The 27,209-nt window shown below is 47.0% G+C and overlaps 2 protein-coding genes across 2 annotated transcripts in view; both read left to right on the top strand.

Annotated features, from left to right (window-relative positions):
* The window catches only part of LOC144941931 (matrix metalloproteinase-14-like), a 49,407-nt gene extending 44,058 nt beyond the window's left edge, over positions 1-5,349 (top strand). The window contains exon 10 of the mRNA XM_078868435.1: positions 666-5,349. Within this exon, the coding sequence (XP_078724561.1) occupies positions 666-1,501 (836 nt within the window). The 3' untranslated portion in view covers positions 1,502-5,349. The remainder of the gene's footprint in view (positions 1-665) is intronic.
* Positions 5,350-23,321: 17,972 nt separating this feature from the next.
* On the top strand, positions 23,322-27,074 carry EIF6 (eukaryotic translation initiation factor 6). The gene is made up of 6 exons (XM_078868916.1): positions 23,322-23,509; positions 24,810-24,895; positions 25,081-25,256; positions 25,761-25,937; positions 26,241-26,422; positions 26,801-27,074. The coding sequence occupies exons 1-6, from the start codon at positions 23,403-23,405 to the stop codon at positions 26,808-26,810; spliced, it is 738 nt and encodes a 245-aa protein (XP_078725042.1). The 5' UTR covers positions 23,322-23,402; the 3' UTR covers positions 26,811-27,074.
* The last annotated feature ends 135 nt before the right edge of the window (positions 27,075-27,209 follow it).

Raw genomic sequence — 27,209 nt, 5'->3', positions numbered from 1 at the left:
AGACCCAGAATGCCATTCGAGGCCATAAAAGGCACAGAGTATGCGCAAACAGGTTTGTGTGTGTGTGTGTGCGTGTATGTGTGTGCGTGTATGTGTGTGTGCGTGTATGTGCGTGTGCGTGTGTTTGTGTGTGTGTGTGTTTGTGTGTATGTGTTTGTGTGTGTGTGTATGTGTGTGCGTGTATGTGTGTGCGTGTATGTGTGTGCGTGTATGTGTGTGTGCCTGCGTGTTGCTGACTGTGGCCTCGACAGGCAGCATTTAACGGTTGAGTGGTTTTTATTGTGATCGTTTGCTTCGAATCAATACATTAAATTACAAAAAAATACACACAGAGGGCAGAGTACGAGGCAACAACAGAACATTCTACATGAGGTTCTGCTTGTTTGTGGGTCCGTCCTATTGGTGAGACGATGCATAGACTCACCCACTGCTTAAAGTCGAGATACATGCATTGATTTACACATGTCAGAAAGAATGTCTTTCAAACAGTATCTGTATATTTTTATCTTGGGTTTATGTTGCCCCTGCAGCCACGAGAGGTGCTACCAATCACCGCATTGTTAAACAAATTAAAACATTTTTTATTAAATTGTGGCACTGAAATTGGAACATTCAGCAAATCACCGGCACTGTATTTAACGGCAATACGCTGTGTTTCATTGCAGTGTACACGTACTTCGTGAAAGGCAACCTCTACTGGAAGTTCCACAATCAGAAGCTCAGGGTGGAGCCCGGCTACCCGCGCTCAGTGCTCTCCGACTGGCTGGGATGTCCGGACACAGGGAAAGACGCAGACAGGGAGAGAGATCGGGAGAGGGACAGGGAGACGGAGAGGGAACGGGAGAGGGAACGTGAGGAGGAAGAAAGACGGAAGGAGGAGGAGGAAGAAGAGAGGGAAAGAGAAGAAGAACGCGAGAGGGAGGAAGAGAAGGAAAGGGAGCAAGAGAGGGAGAGGGAGCGAGAGAGAGAACGGGAGAGAGAGCGTGACAAAGAGAGGGAGGAAGATAGCGACAGAGAGAGAGAGCGGGCACGCGAGGAGGAAGAGGAGGAGGAGGAGAGGGAGCGGGAGAAGAAACGTCAGAAAGAACGGGAGCAAGAGCGAGAGAGAGAGCGGGAACGCGAACGAGAAAAGAAAATGGAGAGGGAGCGTGAGAGGGAGCGTGAGAGGGAGCGTGAGAGGGAGCGTGAGAGGGAGCGTGCGAGGGAGAGGGAGCGGGAGAAAGGCACCGACAGGGATAGAGATGCAGATCGGGGCAAGGGCACGGGACAGGACGACGTGTATGACTACTATGACCAAGACGTGACCAAGAACAAGGTGGAGGATGAGGTGGAAGTGGTGGTGGAGGAGGTGGAAGGTGGCTTCAACCACGTGGCTCTAATCATCTGCCTGCTGCTGCTGCTTTGCGTCGTCATCGCGCTGCTTGCCGTGCTCTTCATCAGGAGGCGCGGCGCCCCCAAGCCCATCCGCTACTGCAAGCGCTCGATGCAGCAGTGGGTGTGACGGGTGGGCCACTCGGATTGGGTTCTCACAAGTTGGCCGCCTGCTATGGTTGCTCGCACTTAGGTTAGCGATGGAGGCCCAGAAAAAACACAACACACCCGTCGGCAGCCTCAGGGCGTCTGCGTTAGCTTTGTCACGTGTCTCTTGCAATAAAATGTAGGCTTTTTGAAAGTGAAAACAGGTTTCTTTTTTATATATAAATATATAAGTAGACATGCCTCGCCAAGCTGTGAATGCTTGCTGCCAATTGGCCACGTGGTCACTGAACTCTGGTTCTCGTTTATCCACCGGAGCATCGAGCAGCCCCAATGCCTCTCTGATGGTCTCATTGTGCTCGAGGACTCCCTGGGTCGGCTTTTCACACTTGGACCCCAATGCTTACCAGACAATTGCACTTAAAATCTGCGTTGCAGGGATTAAGCTAATTACCCGTGCTTGGGTTGAGTGTGCTGGCTGTGGGTTCATCAGCTGCTTTGCCGCCTTTTAATTTATGGTGCTAAAATACACATCAAAGTGGCCTGATTTTTGTGAGTTTTGGGGTTTTTTTTAAGTTGTTATCGTCAATTATGTTTGCTCCTGAAGAGCAGTGTGCAGCACTCAGTATTTTTTTTATTTTTAAACCGTCGTCACGCTTGCTGATAGGCAGTTGCCTCGGCAAAAAGGGAAACTAGCAGATTTTTGAGTCACTTTTTACCAACGTAAATAAATTATAAAAAATGTCAGTAATTAAAATTAACAGCTCTTGTTTTGGCTTATTTTTTCTTTAAACGAAGTGACCATTCTAAAAGCACACACAGTAGATTCCCGATGACCATTCTCAAATCAATGCAGATTTCATCGTTGGTCGTTGGTGTGCTCATGAAGATAAACAACCACTTGATATCTGAAATGGTTCGAAAATTGTGCTGTTTTAAAATTGTATTGCAGTTGTGCCTTTTGCCCTTTTTTAATACACTATAACATCACATCACTTGGGATTACATCAATGAATTAACAAATTGTTTCTCAGCCAAGGGAATATAATGATTTATATACGACACATTTTTGTTTCATGCGTCTCATGTCTCATAGTTTTTTTTTGTTCTTTACGTGTGTTTTATTTTTACAGGTTGGGTTATTTCTTTGCCAATTTGTGATTAACAATAGGTGTAATGATATATGTTAGCATAAGCATTCAATCCGAAATCAATTTAATTGCTATGTATCATTTTTTTCCACTATTACTTTAATTTTGTATTTGTCTTGTTGATGTAAATGAAATGAGCTCAAATTTCATGCTGGTCATGTGTTGTATTGTATGACCATGTTTTACAGGCTTTTAAAACAGAACACTTGACGTTTAGATTACGGCATACAGTGTACGCCAAATGGCTGAGGGCCCAACTAAGGAGGAACTGCCAAGAGCTGCGAGCGTCAGTCCAAAGTGCCCGGGGTCTTCCGTACAGCATCACTGCCTGCGTTGCACCGGAGGCATTTTTTGTAAAAGGGCTCCAGTAAGCTCATCTTTGCTCACAACCCTTGGACGGCATGATTAACGAAAATGCGATCAGAGTCATGCAGCGAATACGCTAAGTGCCGGATCCCCTAAAATTGCCCCCGACCAAGAGGCCGTCTTGACCCAGATCCCCGTAATGAAATGCTCGTCCTCCTTGGCTAATGAATGCTGTACTAATGCTCTGGAGTACCGGTGGCTGACCCTCGCGGATCGTGCTTTTACGGTGATTACTTAGGAAATGGAATTGCTTTGTCTGCAGGACAGGCGAGCTTTTTGTTTGTGGTTAGCCTTGCACTGTTGGGATATTGGAGTTCCTGTGTACTGCACTGCACAATTACGTGCCCCGTCGTCGGCACAGCCGTGCGTTATCACCCGCTGGGTCACTGTGCCGATACAATGGTCCACGGTCGTCAGAAATCCGCGGCCGTGCAGATCTCCAATTTTGGGGTCGACGGACCTAACCTCTGGAGAAACTGGAAGCATGGCCGGGTCTGCAGAAGCTCCGAGCTAAAACAGGCGGCAGTGACGTGGCGATGCGCAAGCCCTGGAAGGTCAGGAGGCAGCAGGCTGTCTGGTGTGGGGAGCAGGCGAGTGAGGTGGCTGCGTTTCTATGAGGCTGTAAACCACCCAACCAGCCACACTCTTGGGCAACGACACAATGAGCTGGAGCAATATAAATCCACCGAAGCACTACCTTGAAGAAACAAAACAAGTTACGATGCTATTTTGTTTTAAACCTGTACTGTACACGAACAGCCCCTTCTTTCAATCCACTACTGGGCGAGGGCCTTCCCAAGCCATGCAAGTCGTGGGGGTTATTTCACCCATACTTGACCACACTGGTCAGTGCAGGTTGGTGAAGTTGGGGAGCTTAGACGTGAGAGGAAATAAATACACTAAAACTAATATTGTAACATGTTGCCGTGATGTGCATTTGTAGAGACTGAATGTTTCATTGATATCTGGTTGGCACACACACCTATGCGTACGTGCGGGTGGGCAAGTGTCGGGTGGTATCCTCGGGAGAAGCCCTATGGCCTTTTTCATACAACACCCAAAGTATTTCCCCTTAGTTTGCTCTATATATATGTATGTTGAACGTCTTCCACACTGTACGTAGCCAACCATGCTAATCGGAGGTGCGGGGGAAGGACAACAAACTAAATACAAAAAGCATTTATAAATAAATTAGTTATCAATCTTGATTTAAAAGTGCATAGCTCCAGTGGCTTCCTAATTAAATATATACCAGTGTGAACTAAGGCTAAATATAACTGAACTGATTGTATGCAACTGGCCACTGCTGGGCTCCTGTGCATCTGAACATGAGGATAATGTTAACACACCTGTGATTTGTTATGCAAGCGAGCGACCGTATGCCATGTCTGCTTTTGTTTGGCCATTTTTTTTGGCTTTCCTCATCTTTGTCCCGCTCGGCTTTGTTCGGCCAGGGTGGGGTTTCTGTCGTTTATGTTCTCTCATCAGCCGGCGTCGTCCCGTGGGTATGGGGTATATTCCCTCCTGGATACAACTCAGAGCCTTCCTGTGCTCCTCTCCTCGGGTTGAACAGCGTGCTCCTACGTCGAGCTGATACCACGAATGTTAATGATCCCAACATGTTATCGTGTTAGCGGCACTCCCCGATTAAAGTACTCCTTGCCCTTTGAGATTGGGCAGTATTTGGACCGTTTCGTTCCTCTTTCGTGGGTCAACCTGACTTCGACGATCGAATTGGAAATAGAAATGGGTGACGACAGAAACATAGTTGTTGTAAACGTTGCACTTTTACTAACTCCGCAGAATATTAAATTCATCTATGACCTTGTAAACAATGGGACTGTCCATATAACATGCAGAAACATGCGAATCTTTAACCTTCACACTACGTACGGCTTGCCTGCGTTAAGAAAATAAAAACGGGAATTATCTATCGCGGGTAATGAGGTGGTGGGGCCAGCATGGGGATGGATCCCAGAGTTGGCCCCCCGTCTCATCGTTGAGGGCCCCATGATGTGGTCACCTCTGGTCGAGGCAGTAAAAAGGCCCGTGGTACGCCACTGCCGCTGCATGCTGCAAGTCCCCTGTTCCCCCCTTCTGCAGTAATGAAACAATACAAGTCTGAGTTTTAACACTAATTGTTTTAATTGTAATAACGTTATGCATTTTCTTGGGGAATGGTCTACTTTGGGGACTACATTTGTTTTTAAATTCATCTATTATTGCTGTTTTTTTATGTATCATTTTCACCTTCCTGCAGATTATTTGTTCAGTAGAATCGTGGGTGTGGGTATTAGATGTTGCACATACTTTTTAATAAAGGCAAAAGTCATCAAAAAAACGTCGATGTGTCCCGTGTCCTGAATATCTGTTTAACTCATTTCACCTTTTGTGTCGGTGCGTTGACAGCCTGCCGAGTTTGCAATATCGACTCTCTCCTAAAGATTTTTCCAATGAAACTGGCATCCAGCTAAAGCAACTTCTGAGTCATACCTCGTAATTATTGCTAGGAATTTTCTCACACGTGTCCCCACTTGGGCCCTGTATTTAGCCAGGATTACTTATTTTATGAATTCAGTTGTAAACTCCGTTCCAGGTATCGAGTGACCTTTCGGTTTCCTGTACGCTGTGAGAAATACTTTTTTTAAAATCTGGAAACATTTACCCATCGTTTGTTGTCAATGCATCTACAGTCTTTCAATTCATTGAGCAGCCAATAGCCATAGCAGCTTTTGTTTGTGAGCATTAAGCCTGCCAGGTGGCCAAGAGTTGACAGGACAGCAATTGATTTTGAATCCATCTGTCGAGATTTGTTATACGCTTCGTTCGAGGTGTTTCTTATGGTTATTTAGTTTCCTCCCACAAGCCAAACTATCATGGAAATTGGCCAAAAATCCCAACGCATGACCCTCAAAGAATTGTACGGCTGAAGCAAAGCCTTCCTGGAAAAAAAATAAAGGCATTTATTGTTAATGTGTTGCATCACACGGCCCTGACGTATTGCAATAACTTGTGAAGGCCTTCACCCAGCAGTGAATTGATCATGGTCGATATATCATATTCATTCGTGTTGTAGATTTAATACGGGAACTGTTTACAACATTTTCCGGGGGAGAGAATCAGCATTGTCTTTTGTAAACTGAACATTCTTCTAAGCATAAAAGCTTCCCTACTCCAATCCGTTGACCTCGTTGCTGGGCAACAGCAGGACAGCAGCGTCCACTGTGCCTCTCGCCAGCACTCACAAAGGACCCAACAGTACATACAGTATTCAAATACACAGCCTCAATAGGACTTGCACACAATCTGAAACAAGCGCCTTTTTATAATTAACTGGCATGGCATCTGACTGTTCAAAGCTTGCACTGTGTGTGCATACGATTACTGCATGTATGGAAGACTGTTTAGCGTGTTGGCACCACTTGGCCTCTACAATTCAGCATTGTAGCCTTGCACCAGTGGCAGGAGGGTTGCATCGTTTATCTTTACAATCATCGCTGTGTTCCTCGTCTATCGCGTTTAGGTGCCGCGTTTTCACAAGGCACCCCACGCAGAAGTACGGGAGAATTGTCTCAGAAGCATGTGGAACAGAGCGACTTAGGATCCGCTCAAGCAAAACAATTAAAGCACTCACTGCATTGGCAGTGGTGAATAGGCAAAAGTAAAACAGAAGTATCAGAGAAAATATACAGCGGGCTTGTTTATTCAGGCAATGGCCTTTTCTTGAGAGCAGAGAGGGGCAATGAGATTTACTGACTTTAGAGTTTGAAATCCCACTTTATGTTTTAGGGCGCTGAGTAAGCTGAAGATGTTTAAGGTTTTCAGAAGAACACTACTCGCGAAATCAGTTCATGTTAAATACAAATTATTAGTTCCTAGACCTCAACATTCCCCTGTTGTTTTCTCAGGGCCCTACAGAGTAAAGTGTAACCTGCAAGTAAAGAGTGTATTAATCGCTCCACCCTTTCTATCTCCTCTCAAGGACTTGCATTAAACGTCAGCCTTTAAACACATTATTTTCCACGATAAGGCAGTGCTAATAATGACTTATATCTAGAATACCTTTTTGTCTATGTTTTGTCTCTCTCTCAAATTTAGCAATCTTTGGAATAACTTAATCAACCAGGTGGGGTGTTGACTGTTGTGTTAGCCGACTCTGTGTTGTATCGCATTATATTTCTAAGTTTATTAGGTTTGTTTTCTCATTCATTTGTACCTGATGATGGTTGCTTGTGTTGCAGTCGAAACGTCGTATTCTATTATTATTTAATTTAAAAAAAATATATATATATATACGTGACTTTACCTAAAGAACCAAAGAGTAGATGGTGCAACTTCATACATTTCATCATCAAAAGTATTTTCCACCCCCAGGATATAAGCAAATGATAGTGAGATGGGCTTGGTCATTTGATTTATGACACAGACAAGCGCTAACAAATGTACTCTATGCGGATGAGTCATGACCATTCTGTACAGCTGCCAATACCATTGATTTCCTGTCACAAAAGTAAACCACCATCTTAACGACACCATCATTTTATGGCCTAAAACAGAAACTATATAATTAGTCACATTTTGAGCAAATGGCCCTTTTTCAGTGCCCTTCTTCGTGTGAAGAGCCATTGCCTAAAATGTCCCATTTACATTCTATCATATACGTTTCCCCCGTTCGTGCAATTTAATTTAAGAATATGTAGATTTATTTTGTTATTTGTGCTTGTGCATCACTGTAAACGTAGTGTCACAGTAAAAACAATATATTTACCATTTCATGTGCTCGGGAGGCATTAGAAAACAGACCAACTTGGTTTTCGTAGAATGTTGCTGTCTCCTAAATGAACTATACGCAGCCAACACCCCGTGTTGACATGGTGAAAAAAACCTATACTGAAGGGAAAAAAAATTGGGTGTGAACTGAAAACGTTGGTAAGTAGGAAACAATGCACAGTTCTGTAAAGACCTCGCCACACCGGAGCAACTTGGAAATATGTGGGGGTCAGGTTATCCACAGGAACAAGGATTAGACACAGAAATATCCACAGAACCATGACCTGAATTTAAAAAATAATCTGTCAAAGGGAATCTTTCTTTACCCTGAATTTGAATGAGCTATTTAAGTGGATTTCTATAGCGCTGCCCATGTATTTTACCGCCTCTGCTGAGGAGTGATGGGAAAAAGGCCATGTTTATGTTTGTGGCTGTGACACGTTACACTTTAAAAACAAATCCCTGTTAGACTTATAGCTTGTATATCTCAATGCCTGGGCTGTTTCTATCGTATTGCTAATCAATTCAGCTTTTGAGAAACACAATTTAACAATTGCACAGGAGCCCCATTTTATTGCGCATTTCCACCAAAGCTGCAGATTTCCCCGCTGTCATGAAAGTGCATTATGAAACGGTTGCTTCTCTTTCATCAGAGGCCAGCTCTTATTTCATGCAGTGCCAGAGTCGCACGTCACCACGAATACATCATTTGACATTGCAGCGATGCATAATAATGCGTGCCAATTTGTTTAGAGTGTACTCACTTCCTTCCCATTGCGCATTCGCAGCTGAAAGAGGAAATGCAACCCAGTGTCAATAACGTATACACTCATCTCATTGAGCTGGACTCGCATGTGAACACAAGCCCGATGGAAGGGTGTCCATTTCCTGTTACAAAACCAGCGATGAGCTCACCATTGTTCACCTTTCCCTCGAGCCCGTGTCATTACAGGACATCTGCCAAAAAGAGTGTGCGTTTGACCTTCGTCTAAGAAGCCTCTTGTAAAAGTGATATCATTTTCAATTGACCTATGTTATGGTGTCACATGGGACACGTTAGTACGTTGATGTGTTGTGTAACCAATTTATTATACATATGTACATCCCCTTGGTCATACGATTGCCTCTCCATGCTGTGCCAGTTCGATGGTTTATGTGATCATACTTCACCACGCTGGTCAATGCAGGTTCGCGAAGACGGAGAGTACTGGTGTTGGAGCATATAAATTCACAACTCATTTTGCTGTTACTCCCCTCTGTTTCCCACCACGTACCCCACAGCCTAAAACACATTTTATGGATGGTGGTGGCCCATCCAAGAACTATCCAGGATGAAACCTGCTTAGCTTGAGATCTGAAGATATTCCGCACATTCTAGGTAATTTGGTAACATGACATAACAGTTGGGCCATTTACATATATTGTTTAAATGCTATAATAGATATCGTTCATGCGACTGAAATATTGACTGACTATTTCACCATGTGAGATCCCAATGAGATAACAAGTTTCCTGTGCAAGGTACAGCTGGGTCAACAATTGACAATACAGTTGGAGTGGCTGCGCACTGGTTGGCACACGGCACTGTGAACCCGACTTCCTGCATTTCATTTCCGGCTATGGCTGACATCTATGGCGCGTGATATCTGACCAGCGTGGTAAAAGTATAGTCAAACAACCCTCATGCCCAATATGGCGTAGGGAGTCCTAAATCCAGAAGTGGGTTGACAAATGCCTGTAACTTATGATTGCTATTAAGTGTACACATCTTAATTGTGAGAATGTTGTTTGTATTGAGACTAATACTATTGAATATATTCTGCATTTGCAAATCATCCAGCATTTTGTAAAAAAAAGGTCTACTTGTTTGTTCATAAATTTCTGATGTATAGAAATACATGAGACGTGACTCAGGTAGAATGTGTACAGGGTGGGGTTTGTGTACAGTAAATCCTCACTCACGGTCCACAACCTGCCCTGTCTAGATGGGGTGCCATTGCTCACAACATGTTTAACAAATCTGACTGCTGATGAGACCCAGAGTGTCAAAACCGGTTCAGAGTTTGCTTGTTGAAACAAATACTGCTGGATAATATTGTAATTGGTCTGGGAAGCCGACTGGCTGGTGGGAATACAATTATTGTATTTATATTTGGAGTCACAGAATAAAGTTCTGACTATGCAGTCGTTGCTTTTATGAGTAGGATTTAGTAATATTGTACAGTCAATTTGGCCATGAAGTACCCAGTAAACATGGAACGTTGACCCAACGGTAAAGCGCTTCCAACCACATGCCAACGTTGGGCCATCATCAGTTCTGTTAGCCTGGATGTTAAATGACTACTCCAGCTCATGATGCATATTGTGTGTATCAATTTACAATAACACAAAAATCACAATTGTCATGTAATTAAGATAATACACAAAATAAACGTGACAAAACATGCCAATTAGTTACTAGTTCAGCACACAGTTGTGTTGGAGTGTAAATCCACGACATTTACAATTCCAGTACGACGTTTCGCCTATAATTCCAATCAGACTCATTAGGCAGCCTGATTTATATTTACGCGATCTAACCCATAAAAAATTCAGTTATGGATAATATGTGATAAACTGAATGTGTAAACAATATTCATGTATTACAGTATTTGGACAAGCAGTACAGTACACTAATTTTGTAAAGGTGATTTTAAAAATCCCATTTTAAAGATAGAGTGCTCTTCCTTGTGGATTTGAATGTGACGCTCAATCGTCAACAAGTGTTTGCCTTCCTTTAAAGAGCACTCACTAGGTATGAGCGAGTGCCATGGTCTAGTTTCCAAACAGTCAGGGCTACATTGTGAAATCCACCCCTATGGAAAGTGTTTTCTGGTGCACCTGCCCTGAAACGACACCAACGTGAAACATTGTACATCACAGCCCTTTATCAGCCCACTGCTGGATGAAGGCCTCCCCACTCAGTGTGCCAGCGTGTTGGCAGATTTGTTATTTGAGCAGCACAAACTTAATTCTCTGTTAATTCCATGTTAAAATTTCACTTAAATATTTGTACCAAATTTAAGAGCGCATGGCATGTTTTCAACTAATCTTCTCATGTTTACAAGTAGTTTTATTATTGCACGGTAACCGTGTAGTTTAAGCCTATGTCTTTACCTCCTTTAGATAAAGTCCAGGATTTATTGAGGAATATGTGAGTGCCAATAAAAATAGCCATGAGTGCTAATCTTCTGAAGATAATCCCAGAGATTCCATTTGAAATGAGTTACATCACAGGCTCTTGGAAAACCCGCTGCCAACACATAAACAACGATTACATTTGCGGTTCCTTCTGTGGCGGCTGGACTGCATGAGACGTTGGACTGGCGCATCATCTAAACATTTTATTTGAAAAGCAAAAACAACTTGTTTGTAAATTAAATAATGTTCTAAATAAACAGCTGAAACGCTATTAAATTGTTAATTAATGTCACACATGATAATCGATTCAGATAGAATGGACGAAAGATGATTGAAACCAAGGTAACGATTCAAAGAAGACAACATCTACACCATGTTCAAGTCAGCTCAAGCCTCCCGTAAGCGACGTGACTTCTGAATCCCGCAACTCTGCCTGCCCCTGTGAACACAGACAATGTGCTCCATTCTAGATTTACCTACGCAATGGGCTCCATTCCGCGTCGAGCCGCTTGTGTCGCCTTTTCTCTCTATGCGCATCTTTCCGGACCCTTTGCTCTTGATTTTTCATTCCTTTTCTATTATTTTCCTCTACATTTTCCACTGTTTCCCTTCTCTCTTCCCTTTCCCATTTGGTTTTACCATACATTATATCCATCACTCTGCTCCCCTTCCCATGGCATTTAGATATATCGGTGTGTTCACTTTTCATCATCAAGTCCAACTATCCCAAAGCACTCCAACCTGCTCACACCTGCCTCATTTCATAATGTTGATCCCAGTCTGGCTTTAATTGCTCTGTTTTCCAGTTTAATCCCTCCGACCAATATGTCTTATTGTTTTTCTAATTGGTTATACGTAACGTATACAGTATACGACATTTACAAAACAATAATCATGATTGTACAAGTTCATATCTGTTCTAAATATTTCACTGTGCTGATCAATGTGCGTTGTTGAAGAGGTGGAAACAGGACCAATTGAGACATCTTACCCCCCCCGCCTGCCCCTGGTTTCTGCTGCCTCGGCACTGAGCCGCCAATGATTTGAGCCACTAGCTGGCACTATCCATGTCTGACTGCACAGTATGTAATTATAAAACCTGGCTCAGATGACTCCCTTGTTTTATTCACTGCCTTGGGCAAAGAGGTCATTCTTACGCACATGCATCCGATGCTCTCATTTAACATTTTAAAAGCACTGCTTTGTTGCTTCTTACATTTAAATATATTTAGTAAAAACAAGGCACTGTTAGAGAGGCTGCTCCCTTTGGCAGAGTGCCTCGTACCCTCGCCCACTCAACTTGGTTTTTTTCAAGGTCGATTGCATACTTCATTCATTTATTAACTGTTGCACCTCGGTTATTATATCTGTTCTAAATATTATGTCCACATGCCAAATCTTAAAATGTCAGGTGATGCACATTGTTGTTGCATGAATGGATCCTCACCTTGAACCCAAAAGGAACCACTGTACACTTACCGTACACATTCTCTATGTCAGCGTTCGTCTGCATATCAGCTTCAAAGCCTCATCATAAAAAAGTATGCCTCCTATTCCTGTAATGTCCATGTGTCAATGTTGTGCACAGTAGTTTGATATGTGGTTGCATTTATCTGTGTATTGTATTGTTTTGTTTCATCAACATGTTTCCTCGTCTTACTTCTAGTTATCGCTACGATTTTCTCCGAGTAAGCACTGCCTTTTCTCCAACATGCCATCAATCGCTCTTGCGAGGGCATTCCTTCTCTGTAAATTTCACATGTGCCATCCTTCTCAAAGCTGTCTGTGCTTCCGACTCTTCCTCTGTTTAAGCCTAAAGGTCTGTGTTATGCATTTTGAATAAATGGTTTTGTAAAATTACATCACACACCTGCTTTTCTTTCCTGTACTGTGTGTGGGTGTAGCATTTAAGTCCCTGTGACGTATTGTATTCACGTATATATTATATACAGCACTAGTTTATTTCCATGGATCTGCATATAGAGTACACTTTTCACAATAGTTGGTTGTATGTTAAACTTAAATGCATTACATATTTCTAATATATTTTACTATATGGAACGACCGCCACATTCCATGCAAGTTGTAAATTATAAGACAGACATGACTAATGCTTGAAAAGAAACTCTTACAATAACCAAATCTGTGTTAATCAGTTAATGCATGCTGTCCAATCCATTAATCGTGAGCGAGTCTGCACCCACATACGTGTGTGGAACACAATGCAGGCTTTCATTATTAAAGTTCATGTTTATGGTTTCAGGTCTAGACTGATATGCAGACTGACAAAATTATGGAATATGCCTGGCAGCATGAAGCCATGCTCTGCTCTGTTTTTGTCTCAATCTACAATGTCTGTTGTTGTCCTTCAATGACCCAATTATTAACAGGATGAATACTTCAAGTTTTAGGAACTATGCAACCAGATGGTTTTGGAATTATACCACTACAATTTATCTTTTCAGGAATATGGCAATTTTAAATGGCGGTGTTCCCAGAGAATATGATTCAAACAGCTTGTATGAACTTACGTTTGATATCAAAGTATTATATAGCAGACTCTTGATGAAGATTCTGAAGTCTTTAATACGTTCGGAGATCTTGGATAGAAGGTCATTCTCGCTCCTCGTCAATTCTCTTCAATAACGCCACTCGTGAAACAGCTGTACCAGAGTGATCAGTGAAATGTGTATATTGTACAGTATGGGAGTATTTGATCGATTCTCAATGCACACCGTCTATTGAGTTTGTGTGATAATGGCCATTTGGATTGGTTGCAATAAAACTGGGGAACCACATTTTATCACAAATATCGCCACATTCAACTTCAGACCCAGACACTTTATTTATCATGAACGGGCCACTACGCCTCGTCACCTTGGCTTAATCATAAAATGTCGCTGACATTCACAAAATGTTGTCTTTGTCTCTCAGGAACCCTCTGCCAAACAGCACGTAGCATCCCGCCCCCTTCCTATGTCATCCCACAATTGGCTAATGCACGTCGCTTCCCATCAGCCAGATTAAGTCAGGATGCTGAGGCGGCACTTTAATCCACCGCCAATGTCTTGAATGAATTGCACGTGCACGAATGACTCCTTCCTTCCACGATGACTCACGTGGCGTTGTGCTTTGAAACATAAAACCCGTTCTAATTAGATTCAACCTCTCCCCCGCCCCACCACTTGCACACTGGTATCACCGAGTTGCGTGGTGACATGACCGTGTGATGCATTTTTAATGATAATTGCCTTATTACAAATGACAATCGGCTGGTGAGGAAGCAGATACTATTATTTTATTAACTACAATTAAAAATAGAAAAAATATACGTTTCCTTAAAATTGTGCACTGAACGACGCAATGGATGTGGATTGTATCTATCACATAGAAAACTTTGTTCAACGGCGTTGGGGCAAACTTTTCTGATGAGAATCAAGAGGTGGAAACAAGTCCAGGCTTGTCAGCTTAAATCAGGGATCGTCAATCTGCGTCTCTGGAGGCGCCATGCGGCTTTTTAATGACTGTGTAGTAACGCTCACGACTCGTTCACACCGGAGTTGGAGGCACACTTGTTTATTTAACACCAACGTTGTGACATACACATTTGAGGGGGTATCGGCCCCCTCACCCGTCTATCTGAGGACACACCTCTCTAGCTAACCCTAGCCTGCCTCTGAGTCCTCCACTAATGGGCTAGGGGAGGCTATCTTGGCCCGACACTGGTCAGTCGGGCCCGGTACCCAGAGTCCAGACCAGCACTGGCTCTGGCTCTGGTACCACGCCACTGGCTCGAGCCTGCGCGGTCCTGATAAGGACGGCGTACCAGGGGGAGTCCAGGGCTCTATCTCAGACGTCTTCCGCCTCCTCTTCTTTAGCTAAACATCACTCCCGAGCCCTTCGATACAATCCCCTTTTATACCCAACCCCTCCCTGAGGGGTGGGGCCCCGGGGGATCATAACGACCGAATCGACCCCCCAGGGTGTCTGGCGCGGACGTCGCAGAGGGCACCTGCTTGTGCACACATGTAGCCCCGCCTACTGTGTTTGTTTACCATAGGCTGCCATGCATAACGGGCTCTCTCTCTAACACCCCTACATCACTCCCCCCCGCATAGCATGCAGCCGTCCCGGCTGCCAACATACAAAAATTTGACAATAAAGGTGCCTTCACCCCCTGACCGCGCGTGTGCCTCACTATTTTTTTGAACAATAACAGGAACCAGAACAAGAACGCAACAACAAGATGAGAAACAACCCGACGCACCCCCCCGAATAAATACGAATTCCGTAAAAAAAACAGCTTATATACAACCAGCAGGGAACCCACCCCGCACACACAACAAACGGTGAACCCAGCATATGTACATCCGAGGAGCGGGAAACACACCATCCACACAACACCCAATAAACACAACAGCTATGTACACATTTTCCGGCCTCACAACAGTTTGCGCATTTTAGCGCGCGTCCTTGCAGCGGGCCCCTCACACGGGGTAACCCCGCGTGGCGGACAATCAGGTGGCGACTGTCCGTCTTGAGGTGAGCATTCCTCTGACTCCGCGTGACCCTCGGCATCCGCAGGAGGGGTGATCGGGCGTGAGCCCGTCACTCCTGATGCTCCTGAAGGTGGCACAGCCGGCAAGGCATTAGGTGAGAGCGACGGAGACGGACCCAGCAAGTCGGCCGACCCCCCACATGTTTGGCCACGCGCGTGTGAAGTGGGGTTGTGAACCGCAGCGAAGGGTTTTAATCTGGAGGGGTGCACGAACCATCGCCGCTTCCCCCACTTGATGCGCACGCACTGCGGACGTAACACCTCCACCACTTCCACAGGGCCCCGCCACGGCCGCACAAGTTTAGAGGAGGTTGCCAGTGGCACCTGGGGGCAGTGCAACCATGCCTTGTCCCCCGGCTTCCACTGCAGCATGTGCGCTCGACTCAATCTGAGGCGCTCGTTTGCCTTCTGACGGAGGTCAGAGTTTTGCATTGCAGCATCCCGTGCCTCGGTCAATTTGTCCAGATTAAATTTAACGTGGTCAGCCAGATTAGTTTTTCCCTGCGGCACGGGGATCCGCAACTGGGCACGAACAGGCGGGTCTGGTTCTCGGCCGTACATAAGGTAAAAGGGAGAAAACCCCGTAGCCGCATGGGGTGCCATCCGGTACGCCGCCAAGACCCCCTGAATTTGTAGGTCCCAATCCGTTTGCGAGTCCGAAACTTGTTGTGATAACATGGACGAGATGGTGCGATGCAAACGTTCGACCATCCCGTCAGTTTGTGGGTGATATGGGGAGGTCCGAATTTTCTTTGTGCCCAGGAGATCGCAGACTTGTCTGAGTAGTTTACCGGAAAAATTTCTGCCCTGGTCGGTCAGCAGCCTCTCCGGAGCACCTTTGTCCAGGACATAACCCTGAACAAAGGCCTCCACGATGGCTGCTGCCGACTGGTTGGCCAAAGGCCAGGCCATAGGCCAACGTGTAAAATACTCGACACCCGTCAACAAATATCTATTCCCTCTGGGGGTGGCGGGGAATGGTCCCAAAATGTCCAGAGCGACCAGCTCGTTTATCCTGGACACTTTGATCGATTGCAAGGGCGGGTTAAACTCCCGTGCCGGCGGTTTGCGTTGTGCACATTGAGGGCACGATCCCAACAAATCCCCCACATCCCTCGTCATGCCAGGCCAGTAAAAATCAAGTTGCAGCAAGGCGAGAGTCTTTTGGGTCCCCAGGTGTAGGAGGCGCTCATGAGCGGCCCATACCACCCTACCCCGCAACCCAGTAGGGACAACCAGCCGATGTCGACGTGACTTCCCGTCCCAATGCATTAGCAGACCTTGGCACATTTCCCATGCGTCGGAACCACCACTTTTTCCCCCCGCCGCACCGCCAACGCGACGTCGCCACCCGAGGAGGGAGACATCCTCCATCTGGAGGCGCCCCCATTCAATGACGGGCAACCCCAACAGGGAATCTTTGCCCTGCTGTTCGATCGAATTAGGAACCATTGCATCGTCGTCGTTGGCGGCCGCCAAGACAGGTACCGATGTGTCCCCTGGAGGCCTGCAACGTCCAGACCCCAGGAGGCATGCACACTCGGAGGTGGTTGGCAAGCGTGACAGAGCGTCCGCGTTGGTGTGGCGAACGCCCTTACGGTATGTGGTTTGGAAATCGTAATCCTGGAGGACCTCCAACCATCGGGACAATTGTCCCGATGGCTGTTGAACCCTCAGGGCGTACTGCAGTGCCGCATGATCTGTGCGGACGGTGAAATGCCGACCGTACAGATATGGGCGATACTGTTGGACGAAATGGACAATTGCCAACAGTTCCCTACGGGTGACACAATACCGTTGCTCCGCTGGAGACAACACCCGACTGCCGTACGCAACCACATGTTCCACGCCGTCAACCACCTGGGAGAGCACGCCCCCAATACCCGTGTTGCTCGCATCGGTGTCGAGCAAGAACGGTTTTGAAAAATCAGGGTAAATCAGGGGAGGAGCGTTTACCAAAGCATCCCGAAGGGAGCAAAAAGCAGCCTCCTCCTCCTGACCCCAGCAAAACCGAACCCCTTTAGATGTTAAAGCATGTAGGGGTTTGGCGATAGTCGCAAAATTAGCGACGAAGCGTCTATAATACGACGCAAACCCAATAAAACTCCTAACCTCTCCCACTGAGGTGGGAGTCGGCCAGGAGCTTACACACTGCGTTTTGGCGGGATCGGTAGAAATACCCGAGCGCCCCACGATGTGCCCCAAATAACGCACCGACTCGCGTAACAAATGGCATTTTTGGGGCTTAAATTTCAAATTAGCAGCCCGCATCTTTAGGAAAACCGCCCGCAACCTCTGGAGATGTTCCTCAAAAGTTTTGCCAAAGACAATGACGTCATCCAAATAAATCAGGCACGACTCCCATTGCAATCCAGCCAAAACCAATTCCATCAACCGCTGGAAAGTTGCCGGCGCTGAGTGTAAGCCCATCGGCAACCGGTTGAATTGAAACAGGCCGTGCGGAGTACGGAAAGCAGTTTTAGGCTTTGAATCATCGTCCAGAGGAAGCTGCCAGAATCCCGAAAGTAAGTCCAATGTGGAGAAGAATCGCGCTCCCGCCAAGGCGTCAAGCGATTCGTCCATCCGTGGGAGCGGGTATGCGTCGGCAACCGTAATTTTATTAAGGCGCCGAAAGTCAACGCAAAACCGCAACGAACCGTCCTGCTTCTTAACCAGGACGATCGGCGCTCCCCAAGGGCTGTTGGAGGGAGAAATTATGTCGGCGGCTAGCATGTCATCAACAGCCGATTTGACATGGTCCTTTTCGGCGGGACTCAACCGAAAAGGATTTTGGCGTATTGGCGCGCTGTCACCCGTATCAATATGGTGACGCAGCAGATGAGTGCAGCCCAAATCGTATTTATCCCGACTGAAAACGTCGGAAAATTCCCTCAGTAGTGTCTTAAGACGTTGGCGCTCTAAATTTGACAGGTCCGTCGATCCCGCGCAAAGCGCCTCGAGCCACCCTTCATCGCTGTCTGAATGTGGTCGCGGTGCAGGGGCAGCGCCGACATGACTCGCGACGGGTTCCTCACAGGGCACCGGCGTTGCGTGAGCAAGCACGGTCCCCTGTGGGACCACCACCGTCTGCGAGCCCACATTGAGGACCGCGATGAAGGGTTCTCCATCCCCTCTCACTATGGTCTGGGCCGGGAGTAAATTAGGTCCACTGACCCCGGCCCTAGACGGTCCCAGCAAAACCCCTTGAGCCCCAATGCCCTTAGCGAAGGGCCGCCGAAGTCTCAAAGGAATTAACATTTGCGCCCCCGGAGGAACGCGCACCGTTCTATCTACGAACGCCGGCACCGTCGCGAACGCCGTCCGGCTCGTAGCGGGGGATGGCAAAAACGCCATGCGTCGGCCCGATGGGAGCTCAATGCATCCCTGGTCGATTAATATCCTAATCGGCATTTTGGCCAGGAAATCCGTCCCCAGCAGGCACGGAACCGCCAGCGAGGAGGAAACAAAAATCGGCCCAGATAATTTAATATCCCCGACACAAATTTGGGCTCGAATTTGTCCGATGATGCCAAGTGAACCCCCGTTAGCAGCAAAGAATGGCACATTAACAGGCATCAAAGGACGGCTCTGGGCAGGGAGAATGTTATAAATCAACTCCGAAATAATGGTCGCCGATGCTCCTGTATCGACCAGGATGCGCACCTCGACCCCATCGATGTGACCCACAACGGCCGACGACCCCGATGACGCGGCTACAACCCGATGGGCCAACACGGACCACTGGCTGGGTTCAATGTGAGTACCCAGAGCGGTGCGTGTTGGTGCCATGGTACGCGATATTTGCCCCCCCTTCGCTGCGGTGTTCGAGTGTGTGACGGGCGTGTGCGTGGGCCAAACATGAGGGGTGCCGCGACTCGCCGGATTATGATGGTGGAGCTTGTGACGAGGGCCGGCGTCCCGTTGAGGTGTCGTTCCGCGCTGCCGAGGAGAGCGGCACCCCGAGGCGACGTGGCCCCGGATGCCGCAGTTATAACAGCGTGGAAGCGCTGGTGGCGACGATGGACGTTGTAGACGGCTTGAACCGGCCCGGTCCTCCCGCGCTCCCGCTCCGTGCTGCCGTTAATGGTTGATGGCGCAAACCTCTTCCGCCGGGAGGGTGGCTGCAGCGACGGCACGCCCGCTCGCCGCCTTGCTGGCCTTCCGTCGTTGAGAGGACAGGTTTGCGTGGAGGAGACGGGCCGCTTGGAGGGAGCACATCTCTGCATCGTCCTGTGCGACAATGACGATGTCTAAGTCGTCCGCCAGCAAAAGTATCTTCTCTGTCACCATGGCGTCGACACCCTCGTCATCCATTCGTGGAAAGGCCTCCTTCGCCAGTGCCAGGAGGCTTGTGCGGTACGCCAGGGGCGACTCCTTCGTCCCCCGCTGGCGATCGTAAAAGAGTTGGCGACAGTCCGATGGTGGACCATATACCGCCGACAGCACCTGCATCGCCTTCTGCAGCGTGGAGCGCCTCTCCTTCGAAGCCGATGTTAGAGTGGCGAGGGCGTCGCTGTCGAGAAGTGCTGGCAGCGCGCGGAGAGCCTCGGCGTCTGTCCACTGTGCCATCTCTTGGTGAGCGAGGAAGCGCCGCTGGAAGCCGCCCCAGTCGCCATCCTCGCCCACAAATTCCTTGAGTGGAGGTAGCCGCTGATGTAAGGCAGCGGCTGCAGAGGAAGAACGCACTCCCTCGTCCGCCTCACTCAACTCAGCGTCGGCACGAACCAGCGATGGCATCGCCGGTCGCACCCGTGGTGACGCGGCAGGCACTGTACTCCCGCCGTTGGACGCGATGCTTAGAGCGGCCACGCCCTCAACAGCAGCTGCGGCGATGGCGGGAGTTTCAAAATGTTGCTCCGTTGAAATGGCGGGAAGGCGCTGTGGTCGTTGGCTGCTGTCGCCTCGTGGCGGTCCCGCAGCCCCCAGCCGCGTGATGTTTTCGAGCATGGCGGCTGCGGCGTACAGCAGCTCGGCCAGCTTCGCGTGCGCCTGCCTCAGCCCCTCCGTCGACGGCTCCCCTTCCTCCAGCTGCTGTGGCGTGGATGCACCCAGCCCCGGCTGCTTGATGGCATCTTCAGCCATCTCGGGCCCTCCGACTGCAGCGGTGTCCTCCGCCCCTGGTACTCCGACTCGAGTCGTCCGGCGTGTATCCATGTTCGTACTTTGTTTCACTTCTGACGCCAGATGTAGTAACGCTCACGACTCGTTCACACCGGAGTTGGAGGCACACTTGTTTATTTAACACCAACGTTGTGACATACACATTTGAGGGGGTATCGGCCCCCTCACCCGTCTATCTGAGGACACACCTCTCTAGCTAACCCTAGCCTGCCTCTGAGTCCTCCACTAATGGGCTAGGGGAGGCTATCTTGGCCCGACACTGGTCAGTCGGGCCCGGTACCCAGAGTCCAGACCAGCACTGGCTCTGGCTCTGGTACCACGCCACTGGCTCGAGCCTGCGCGGTCCTGATAAGGACGGCGTACCAGGGGGAGTCCAGGGCTCTATCTCAGACGTCTTCCGCCTCCTCTTCTTTAGCTAAACATCACTCCCGAGCCCTTCGATACAATCCCCTTTTATACCCAACCCCTCCCTGAGGGGTGGGGCCCCGGGGGATCATAACGACCGAATCGACCCCCCAGGGTGTCTGGCGCGGACGTCGCAGAGGGCACCTGCTTGTGCACACATGTAGCCCCGCCTACTGTGTTTGTTTACCATAGGCTGCCATGCATAACGGGCTCTCTCTCTAACACCCCTACAACTGCTTCGTGACGTTATTTTTTAAAGACCGTCTCGTATTCGCGTGCATTGCGGCTCTTGAAATCGATGATTTTTTTTATCGACTTCAAAACAATGCCTATTCTTGATATTTTGGTTGGCGACCCCTGGCTTAAATACAGCAAAAATGCTGCTGGAAAATATTGGTTGTACTGTTTCATTCGTCTTGTATACAATAACAATAATGTATTCTTGTAACGAACACAGTATTCGCCCACTCTCAAAGAGAATAGCTCAGAGGCGCGATAAAGAACCAACCACATGAAAAGGCAGCCATGCAGTGAACCGGAGCCAACAATTCCCCAAGCTCTGCGGTCCTCTATATGAAGGTGTTATCGGCCAATTTTCGAATGTCTACACCCGGGAGGACACCGGAGCACCCGAACAAAATCGCCGCGTGTGATGGACAGGCACGCGGTCCCGTCGAGACGGAGCAGGTGGGAGTCCACATGTTACTGTAGCGCCATCTCCTGGCATCTTCTCGACGCGCACACAAAGGGAGTCTCGCAACACGTGCGTGCGTGTGACCCCCCCGACCTGTGCTGGGTTACTCCACGCGTGCGCCACCACCAACCGGTATCGCGGTTGTTCTGTCTCGTTCGTTCTATTAACTTGACGGTAACCTTTACATACAATTTGCATACACCGTCAATAATCCACTCCTCTAGACATGTTGCTCCGGGTCCTCCGGTTTTCCCCTCCACATTTACAAACGTGAGTTTCGGGTATTTGGCTGCGAAACATTTCCGCATGATAAGCTACTTCGTTGAATTATCATTCGTGGCCAGGTCGCTTCAGAAAAATGGTAAAATCTAAATAGTTTAGTTTTAATTCATTTATTTTCAGTGATTTTCACTCCTGTAGCTTTTTGGTATTTTAGTTTTTGTAACTTTCTGACCCGCCCCAACTGGAGACTTGTCAAAAATAGCTTCATAACTCATCGGATTTCTCCAGAAATATTCTGATTCTGATTACAACAATGCTTTCGCGAGCGGAAAAGTGGATTAGAATGATCTATAATACAGGGGGGGGGGGGGGGTTTGGTGAGATCGTGTAAATATAAATGTGTTGTTAAACCCGCCACCACCCGACACAGCCAACTAGTAAGGGTTGTGACGCAAACAGAACGTGCTAATTCGTCACTAGTACAGCACTAGTGTGTCGTGTAGTGTATAGTGTAGTGTATAGTGTAGTGTATAGTGTATTATACTAGTACAGCAGTAGTGTGTAGTGTATAGTAGTGTAGTGTATAGTAGTGTATAGTGGTGTGTATAGTAGTGTATAGTGTAGTATATAGTAGTGTAGTGTATAGTAGTGTATAGTGGAGTATATAGTAGTGTAGTGTATAGTTGTGTAGTGTATAGTGTAGTGTATAGTTGTGTAGTGTATAATAGTGTAGTGTATAGTTGTGTAGTGTATAGTGTAGTGTATAGTGTAGTGTATAGTGTAGTGTACTAGTACAGCACACCGGTGTGTGTTGGAGAGCCAAGCCACAACATTTACAATCTGAGTACGACGTTTCGCCAGTAATTACAACTAGCTTCATCAGGCGACAGCCAGATTTGTGAAGTCCACCTGTTCGTTCCCTATAGCGGCGGTAGACGTGGTGACCACGCTTCTGCGCTCTTCACAACCTGCAATGCGCATTATGCGGAGCCCTTTGATCTCGTCCTTGCTGTCCATTGTGTGTATTAAAATACGTGACAACCCTTACTAGTTGGCTGTGTCGGGTGGTGATGGGTTTAAACGACACATTTATATATTTACGCGATCTAACTCTAAAAAAAACCGCTATTATGGATTAGAATTCATTTAAATCACCGACAGCTCACCGTGAGGAGCATGACGTCATGTCGTCTTCACGTGCGTGTCGTCACAACTTGTTCAACACCGCGCTGTGAGAACGACGTCATATGATGGGCGCGTACATGACGTCACCATTCAACTATAGACGCCTCGACTGACGTCACGCTATCGGTTCGTTCGTGGCGTCATCACAGCGTTATCTCACAGTGACGTCATCACGCCGGTTGGGACGTCACACGTGGTTTTTTCTCCAGACGAAGCGCACTTTGGTCCCACGTTCTCTGCGTTACCTCAGATCTCTTCGCCTCCTTTTCTCGCGATGGCGGTCCGCACGTCTTTCGAAAACAACAACGAGATCGGGGTCTTCTCGAAGCTCACGAACACCTACTGCCTCGTTGGCATCGGCGGATCCGAGAACTTCTACAGGTCCGTGGCACAGCGGCCCTCGCGGCGTGGCGGTTCAGGCGAGGCGCTTGCGAGCAGGCCGCGGCGTGGAGGCGGCTTCGCAAACCGCGAGTTGGGATCGGGCGTGGTGGTTTGGGAGCTGGGAAAGGGGATGTGGAGGTCCAGCGATCGGGGATCTAGGGTCTTCAAACCGGGGTTTGATGATCTGGTTTATATTCTGGTATTATGGGAACAGAATCTGGGTCTAGGGGGTCTGGGTGTATTGGTTTCAGATCGGGGGTGTGGGGGGTTTCATGATAGTGCTCTTTAGTCTGGGGTAGTGGTTTGAAGAGAGTCTGAGGGTCCGAGCTCTGGGAATAGGGTCCTGGGGAGAGGGTATTGAGGTTCGTGGTCCGGTGAGGGGGGAGGGGTGGAACTGGGGACGAGGTGCTCGGGGTCTCAGGTCCGGTGATAGGGATTTTGCAACTGAGGATGGTCCAAGGTATGGAGTCTGGGGACTGATGATCAGGTTTATGGAAATACGAATACTGTAATTGTCTGGGGATAGGGATCACTGGTTTGGGGGAAAGCGGTAAACCAAATTTGAGTTGGAATAATCAGCGATTTATGCTAAATGGCATTCGGTGTTTGAGACGTTTTGACCACCAATGAAATGCTCCCAGCAAGTTGTGCAACTTCACTGAGTCACACGGCGACCGGTAGTAATGTACCAGTGATGGTATGTTGTTTACCCACCTTGGTGTTGTGTTCATAGGCGTCGCTGGCCGTGACACGAGGTGAGTTGCTCGAGGGTTATTCCGTAGATCAAAGATCATGACGCGAACACGGTACAGTACAATATATTAAACTCAGCCAGTAGGGGATGACGGATAAATGTCAGTGTAGTTTAAATTGTCATCTTGACATATTGGCTATTGATTTTAACTTAACTGAACATTGGATATGTTTTGAGGTGAGCTTGTATTTCCTTTTTTGTCCAGAATGAAACCCTACAAGTGAAATTGTGATCTTCAGTATTTTATTTCCGCGTGCTTCCACAACCGTAGTACGATTTAAACGTACTGGAAGTAAAGCCAAAGTAGTTGAGTAACACATTTTATTGCCAGAATATACAACCAACGTACAGTTACAGTATAGGCATCTGATAATCTCAACAGCCTGTGTAGCCATCAATATAGACTGCAGTAAGAATTTACATTGCTCTGACACATCCACATACTAGCACCATAAGTTGACGGTATATTTGGTACTCTTATTTAAGGAAATTGATGTCTGGATTAAAAGGTGCAAACAAGTTTTCAATGCCATCTGTATTCTGCAGTGTGTTCGAGGGTGAGCTTTCGGAGACCATCCCTGTCGTCCATGCCTCCATCGCCGGCTGCAGGATAATTGGACGCATGTGTGTAGGTAAGGGTCAGATGTGCGTCAGTTACCAAAACTCATTACTGTACTTTATTACCAATTCTGCAAAATGTATACGGATCTACACCGAAACTAAATGAGGAATGACATTTCTAAAGCCAACATCGAGTAAATATGAATAGTTTGTAATTCACTTTATATGGTTCCCCACCATTAATTGTTCTTTACAGGCAACAGGCATGGACTTTTGGTGCCCAACAACACGACAGACCAGGAGCTTCAGCACCTGCGGAACTCGCTGCCCGACGGCATGATGATCCAGCGCATAGAAGAACGCCTTTCGGCACTTGGAAATGTTGTAGCGTGTAATGACTACGTCGCCCTCGTGCATCCCGACTTGGACAGGGTGTGTTCGTGTCCCTTGATTATAATCCAAGGGCATAAAGCTGCACAATTGTGGTCAAAAATCTTACCTGGATAGTTAGTATCTCTTTAGAAGTCGTATTTTTTCCATCAAACTTATATTATTTATTCATATGTAATCATGTGCTTGTAATATATATATACAACTGATGGATATTCTTCTTCAAGAATGACCTGGAAAATGGATGTTCTGTGTATACAACACACTTGGCTTGGCTTAACTTAAAACGAGTTTGCAGGCTCAGACATCCTTCGTTAAGTTTAATACTTGCAGCCCATTTCACGCTTGCATGCTTGCAGTACAGATTTTCCCCCTCCCCTTCACCCCCTCTCGTTTGTCCAACACCACCTCGATTGAATCTTCCACCCTTTACTGACCACTTAGGGATTTAGAATTGGTATATAGCACAAAGGCAGTGCAGATGTTCCACAAATCAGATATCGTCTAAAAGACTTCCTGTTGTGACTGTCCACTTGTTCATTGCAGGAAACAGAAGATATTCTGGCAGACGTCCTCAAGGTGGAGGTCTTCCGGCAAACAGTGGCAGAGCAGGTGCTCGTGGGCAGCTACTGCACCTTCAGCAATCAGGGTGGCCTGGTACATCCGCGCACCACCATCGAGGACCAGGATGAACTTTCCTCACTCCTGCAAGTGCCCCTAGTGGTGGGTTTTCTCACAATGTCATCATCAGCCATGATCAGACCACTCCTGATGAAATCCTCTATCTCACAAATGTATGCTGTATTTTTTAATTATGTTATTGTTTATCATTAAGTTGTTTAATGTTTCTTTTAATGTACGTATTGATACGAAATGCAAGGTTTTGGCCAATTTCTCGTTTACTGTGTCCCCAAGTCTCCCTTAAAAAAATCTTAAATTGCTCTGGCCTGGTTTATATAATGGACGTTATATAGGGTGGAATAAATGTTGTGTTTCGTCGAAAGGCAAGCCATGTGTGTCTTTCAGGCAGGAACGGTTAATCGTGGCAGTGAAGTAATTGCGGGTGGAATGGTGGTGAACGACTGGTGTGCATTCTGCGGGCTGGACACAACAAGCACAGAGCTGTCGGTTATCGAGAGCATATTTAAGCTGAATGAGGCACAGCCCAGCGCCATCGCCACCACAATGAGAGATTCACTCATTGACAGGTACGTGAAGTTAGCTTGTAGTTTTCCACTGCTTGGTAAAAGCCTCTCCCAATTAATTCCATTTCTCAGTTATTGCCCGGCAGTGGCCTCAATTTCATCTTGACATCTCTCCTGCTGTCTTCCTCTGGTTGCTTGTGTCCATCCCTTGTCAACTCAGTATGTGGCCTGCCCATTTCCACTTTCTTTTTCTTTCACAAGAGCTTCATTGGCCACTGTTCTTTTTCCACATTCATGCCTTGATCCAACTTTTTGATATACTCCTAAAATGATCCTTTACAAAAATCTTTGGAAAACTTTTATGTTATGCTTGTGCATGTTATAGATAGCTTCTGTATAACCTTTACTGTGACGTTAATGATGATGTTTATCTTTTTGCAGCCTTGCCTAGAAGAACATTTCTGCCATGACATGAAACTACCTTGGTAGTTAAGTGAACTAAATTCTTTCACAAGGTCCGAAAAAAAACTCCATGTACAGATCTTGCTTAAAGCTAAACACAGCATATTTACTTTGGCTGGTTTTAGCCTGGTTAGGGATAATGTGGACACATTTTATTGGAATGCATTCTCCATTAAATCGCATATTATTTTCTTTCATAGTTGTACGTTGCATCATTGTGTGTACAATTGTGACTGTAAATAAACAAAGGAAATCTTTATAACCTTTTACGTTTGTGCCTCATTTTTTGTAATTCTTTGTAACCTTTTACGTTTGTGCCTCATTTGTTGTAATTGTTTTTAATCCGCCAATCAGGAGTTATTACACGTCATTGATGTTAATGCGGCAT

This window comes from Lampetra fluviatilis, chromosome 26 (genome assembly GCF_964198595.1).
Source record: "Lampetra fluviatilis chromosome 26, kcLamFluv1.1, whole genome shotgun sequence".
Lineage (NCBI taxonomy): Eukaryota > Metazoa > Chordata > Hyperoartia > Petromyzontiformes > Petromyzontidae > Lampetra > Lampetra fluviatilis.
Note: the sequence above shows the minus strand (reverse complement) of the source record. Positions and strands in the feature narration are given on the sequence as shown.

What these genes read in the sequence shown, in the direction of transcription:
- EIF6 (XM_078868916.1), top strand. Translation starts at nt 23,403, where the DNA reads ATGGCGGTCCGCACGTCTTTCGAAAACAACAACGAGATCGGGGTCTTC. An exon ending in GGATCCGAGAACTTCTACAG is followed by an intron (nt 23,510 to 24,809) that starts GTCCGTGGCACA and finishes TGTATTCTGCAG; the next exon opens with TGTGTTCGAGGGTGAGCTTT. An exon ending in AATTGGACGCATGTGTGTAG is followed by an intron (nt 24,896 to 25,080) that starts GTAAGGGTCAGA and finishes TGTTCTTTACAG; the next exon opens with GCAACAGGCATGGACTTTTG.